The 4,742-nt window shown below is 53.9% G+C and overlaps 1 protein-coding gene across 1 annotated transcript in view; it reads right to left on the bottom strand.

Moving 5' to 3' along the window:
* Positions 1-2,664: 2,664 nt before the first annotated feature.
* Positions 2,665-4,742, bottom strand: part of CUNH1orf115 (chromosome unknown C1orf115 homolog) — an 8,779-nt gene continuing 6,701 nt past the window's right edge. The window contains exon 2 of the mRNA XM_040460880.1: positions 2,665-4,362. Within this exon, the coding sequence (XP_040316814.1) occupies positions 4,243-4,362 (120 nt within the window). The 3' untranslated portion in view covers positions 2,665-4,242. The remainder of the gene's footprint in view (positions 4,363-4,742) is intronic.

Genomic DNA, 4,742 nt, shown 5'->3' with positions numbered 1-4,742 from the left:
AAAAAGGAAAAAAAAAAAAAAATCCCACGTATTATGATTTTTTCCCACATTTCCCCATGAACGGTTGAGGGAGTTTGAGATGGTTTTTCTCAGGCTTTTGGCCAAACCACAGAATCTCTCAAAGACATCCCTTCCAAGATGCGGAGGGCATTTGACCCCTTTAATTCTGAACATCATTTGTATTTTAAAATTAATTTACAGGAAGATCTATACAGTTTTCAAAACATTTGGGGGGGGGGGGGAATGGCGTCACAAAGTTAAGTTCAGTTGGTCAGTCCTGCAGAGTCAGGAGCGGGGGTTGGGGGCGGGAAGACATCGTAGGTACAAACTCCAAAACAGCAGCTGCCTCAGTCTAAAACTCCTGTGAGGCTCTCCCAGCCCCACGGCCATCTTCTGCTGAGGGCACCGCCATGCCCAGGAGGACCCGGGGAAGGCACAGGAGGCCTGAGCTCCAGTTTTGCTTCTGGGTGCTTCTTGGTGACACATGTCACTTGGAGGCTGTCTGACAAAGAACATGTGCTGGGCAGAGGCACAGCAGGGTGATTTGGAAGTGGCTGAAGACATCAAGGTCCCCCACTTCCAGCTTTGCTTTATGCCCAACAGCAGGTTGCCACACATGACCTCCGAACCTCCTGATGATCCGAGGGCTCCCCTACCCAGAACCCCTCCGGTTCACTTTACCTTCCTGTAATGCGGTGATTTATAATGAATCTATAGTTGGTCTTAGTCCTTGTTCTGGACACAAGCTCCTAAAACCCTTCTGGAATTTTTTTTTTTTTTAAGTTTATTTATTCATTTTGACAGAGAGAGGAAGCGAGAGAATGAATCCCAAGCAGGCTCTGCACAGTCAGGGCGGAGCCAGGCGTGGGGCTTGAACCCATGAAACGTGAGATCATGACCTGAGCCAAAAGCATGGGTCAGCCGCTCTACCGACTGAGCCACCCAGGTGCCCCGCCTTCTGGAATCTGGAGAGCAGGCAAGGTGTCTTTTGCTATGCTAATGAGGAAGCCCCCCAGGTAACCTGAGGTTTTGGGCAGGTTGCCCGAAGATTACGATTACGTGGTTGGAACTTTCCACTTCCCTCCAGACTCCCAGGAGAGGAAAGGGGATGCAGATTGAATTGTTACTAATTGCTAATGATTTAGTCAATTATCCTACGTAAAGAAGCCTCCGTGAAAACAGGGTTCGGGAGACCTTGCAGGTTGGGAGCACACGGAGATCTGCGGAGAGAAGCGTTTGGAGAGGCATGGGAGCTCTGTGCCCGTACCTTGCCCTACGCTTCGCTTCCGTCCAGCTGCTCCTGAGTGTATTTTTTTTTTTTTAATGTTTGTTTATTTTTGAGAGAGAGAGAGAGAGAGAGAGAGAGAGAGAGAGAGAGAGCATGAGCAGGGCAGGGGCACAGAGAGAGGGAGACACAGAATCTGAAGCAGGCTCCGGGCTCTGAGCTATCAGCACAGAGGGGCTCGAACCCACGAACCATGAGATCATGACCCGGGCCGGAAGTTGGATGCTTAACTGAGCCACCCAGGCGCCCCGGGTTCTGTCCTTTTATAATATAGAGGTAATCTAGTAAGTAAAATGTCTCTCAGAAAATACAGGTCCTATATTTTTCTCTCAAACTCCTCAGCCCTTTACCCTGGGAGGGGGAGGGGGGTGCTTGCAGTCCTGGGGGCACTGGTTGGCTGCAGCCTCCTCTGCCTGGCAAAGTAAGAAACCACCTTCCTTTTTCAGACCCAGCCTCTATCTTCGAGTTACATGTTTTGGCTCTGGAGCACAAAGGCTGGTTTTGAGCAATGGGAGGTTCTGGAAATGTTCACTTATGACAAACATGTGAGCTGGAAACCTTTCCTGCTGGGTTTCTAGACAACCCCCTGCCTCCACCCCTCCCCCCTCCCCTTAACACCCAAGCAGAGTTCTGGCGAATAGGGACCCTCTCCCTCCCCTTGGGCCTTGGAGGGGCACTAGGCTGCTTGTGCTGCCTGACTGGCCCTCACCTGATGCACAAGTTAGCCTTGGCAGGAGGCTGCGGGAGTCTCTCAGGGGCAAGGCCAGAAAGTGAGGGGGGAGAAAAACTCGTTACACACAGAAACATTACACAAGTTGAGGGTTTTATTTACATAACAGGGCAAGAAAAGGATACAAAAGAAGCCTCTTTCAAGCGTGTAAAAGCAAAGCTCTAAAACTCAATTCCCAGTGTGGCGTGGACCCTGATGTTAAAAAAACAAAGCTGAGGACAGAGAACAGGTGATAGGGGATCTGCCACACGGGTGCCTGGTGGCCGGGGAGGTGAACACTCGCCGGGGAGGCTGAGCGGCTTGAAGTTCATCTTCTGTACACACGAATCTGGCTCCCAGGACAATCCCTGCGAGGTTCCGCCTTAAGAAATTTCTGGGTTAATTCTTAACCAGACTGTATGAGTTTCAGGGTCAAATGTGTCTGGTCTGATAGTGTCTCCAGTTTGGGAGTGGGGTAGGGAAGGTCTTCACTGGACAGGCCCTGGCAGCTCTGGTCCCTTTCTGGGTCAGGCTTCCATCCCCCCAAGGGGACTCAGTAAGCTTCTCAGCCACCCCCCACCCCCGCCCCCTGGGGAGGGGCATCCTTCAAGTTCACGGCAGGCTGCTTCCTCCTGTCCCCCTTCTGTCACTGGTGGCAGGCTGCTTCCTCCTGTCCCCCTTCTGTCACTGGTGGGCCGGACAGGCCCGCCTGGCTCTCCCACTAAACCACGTCTCTCCCCCCAATCCCAGCGTGACCAGGCAAGCTATATTTATCTTACATGTGTGAAAATGTGCCATTATCAACTTTCCTCATTTGAGTTAAAACAAGACTGTCTGTTTTCTCTTTTCCTCACAAATACTAATGGTCCAGGAACCAGATCCAAGTTCATCTGCAACGTGGGTTTCCAGAACGTGAGGCTGAGTCCAGCTACAACTTCCTCCTCCACCCATTCCTTTTTCTGTCCCCGTCTGTCTGCCCACCTTCTTCACTTCCGGGGGCCACCTCGTCGGCTTGACCGGCAAGGCATGAACCCGGAGACCTCCTTTGCGGAGTCTGGGAAACTTGTCGGGGCCACAGGCAGGTGTTAATACCCATTCTACAGACTGATCAGCAGCCATCACTTTGGACCTCTGGATATTCTGGAAACAGGTGGAACAGTGGCCCATCACGAGGGGTATGGGAAGAGGAGCCTCCTCTCCTTTCACCTCCCCGGCCAACGGTCCAATGGCAGTCCGTGGGTTGTCCCGGGGACAAACTTGGCAGCAAACGACAAGGATGCTACACGGGCAGCCGGTGAGAGCTCATGGGCCTCAGAGGGTTTTTCAGCGCCAGCCATGGCACCTCCAGCCGCCCAGCCTCCCTGGTCCCTACCCAGAGCTGGAAGCCCAGCCCACCTAAGATTTCCCAGCACCGGTACACCAGACCCGACCCCCATCCTGCCACTTCTCCCGTCCGCCATCTTTCTTTGTCTACCTCCAACACACCCGTCTCCTACTTCCTGGTTCCTCCTCTAAATCGCACACTTCCCCTGCCAGGCCTAGTGTCTCCTTCTCTCCCGAGACAAAGTGCCCTCGGTGGCTTGGCACAGAGGCACGGACAGCCGTGGGGAGTAGGCGACGGTGCCCAGCAGTGGAGTCAGGATGCCCACCGTCAGCCGGCCACAGGCGTGCAGCTCCAAACACACAGCCACACTGGGCTGGCCTGGGCACAACGCGGGCACTCCCTCCAGCGACCTGTGCAACCCAGCCTGTATGTGCACTTGGACTTCCTCCTTGCCTCATCACCAGCGGCTGCGTGCTGGTGTCACAGGAGGGTGGGAATCACAAGCTTCATCTACTTTAAACAGTCACCCGTCTCATCAACAGTCTAAGAAGCATCACGACCTTCACGGAGATTTTCCTTCCTTGCTTCTTGGTGACAAACGGGTGGAGGAAGGAGATGGGGCACAGACAGCCGGACAGCGCCTCCGCTGCCCTGGGAACCGAGGGCAAACCATAACCCCAAACCGAACACGGGCCTCACTCTGCGGGATCGTCCGTCGGAGCCACCCGTGTCCTAGAGTCATGAGAAGCTCAGCAGATGGGCAGGGATGTTCCATTCACAGCATTCATCCAATTCAACAAAGAAAGCCGTTGTCTTCCCCCAGGGATTTTGCGGGTTCGGGTCTGAAATGGTCCCGGATTCACAGGCTCCCGGAGCAGGAGAGCGTCCATCCTTTCTCCAGCGCGTCGGTCCCCGCGGCGCCCGCTAGCGGACGAACGAGACCACGCTGGTGGCTACCCCGAATGGGGCGGAGTAGGCCGCGGCGAAGCCCTGCAGGCCGATGACAACATAGCGGCACCCTTTGGTGATGACCTTCCCAACATTCTATTTTTAAGAAGAGAAGAGAAAAGCAAAGGGGTTGGGTTAGGCACCTCGTAATCCCTCATACACAACGGTGACCCGCGCAAAGGGTGACCCGCGCAAAGGATCATGGTGCCTCCTTCCCTCAGGGCAGATTAGCAAGTGACCGCGTCTCCACATCCGCCCCCCACAGAAGAACAGGTAGGGACTCAGAACAGACGTCATCATCCCGCAAAGCAGTTCAAGGCGATGTGTGTTTCCAGCTGATTCAGACATCTTGGGAACAGGAGGCAGGCTGCTAGTTCTAAGACCAGACCGGTTTTCTTTCCTCTTTTTTTTCTTTTTAAAAAAAAAATTTTGGGGCGCCTGGGTGGCACAGTCGGTTAAGCGTCCGACTTCAGCCA

The sequence above is a fragment of the Herpailurus yagouaroundi genome, unplaced genomic scaffold, assembly GCF_014898765.1.
Source record: "Herpailurus yagouaroundi ecotype Mexico unplaced genomic scaffold, PumYag 253, whole genome shotgun sequence".
Classification (NCBI taxonomy): Eukaryota; Metazoa; Chordata; class Mammalia; order Carnivora; family Felidae; genus Herpailurus; species Herpailurus yagouaroundi.
This window is presented reverse-complemented; position numbering and strand designations above follow the sequence as displayed.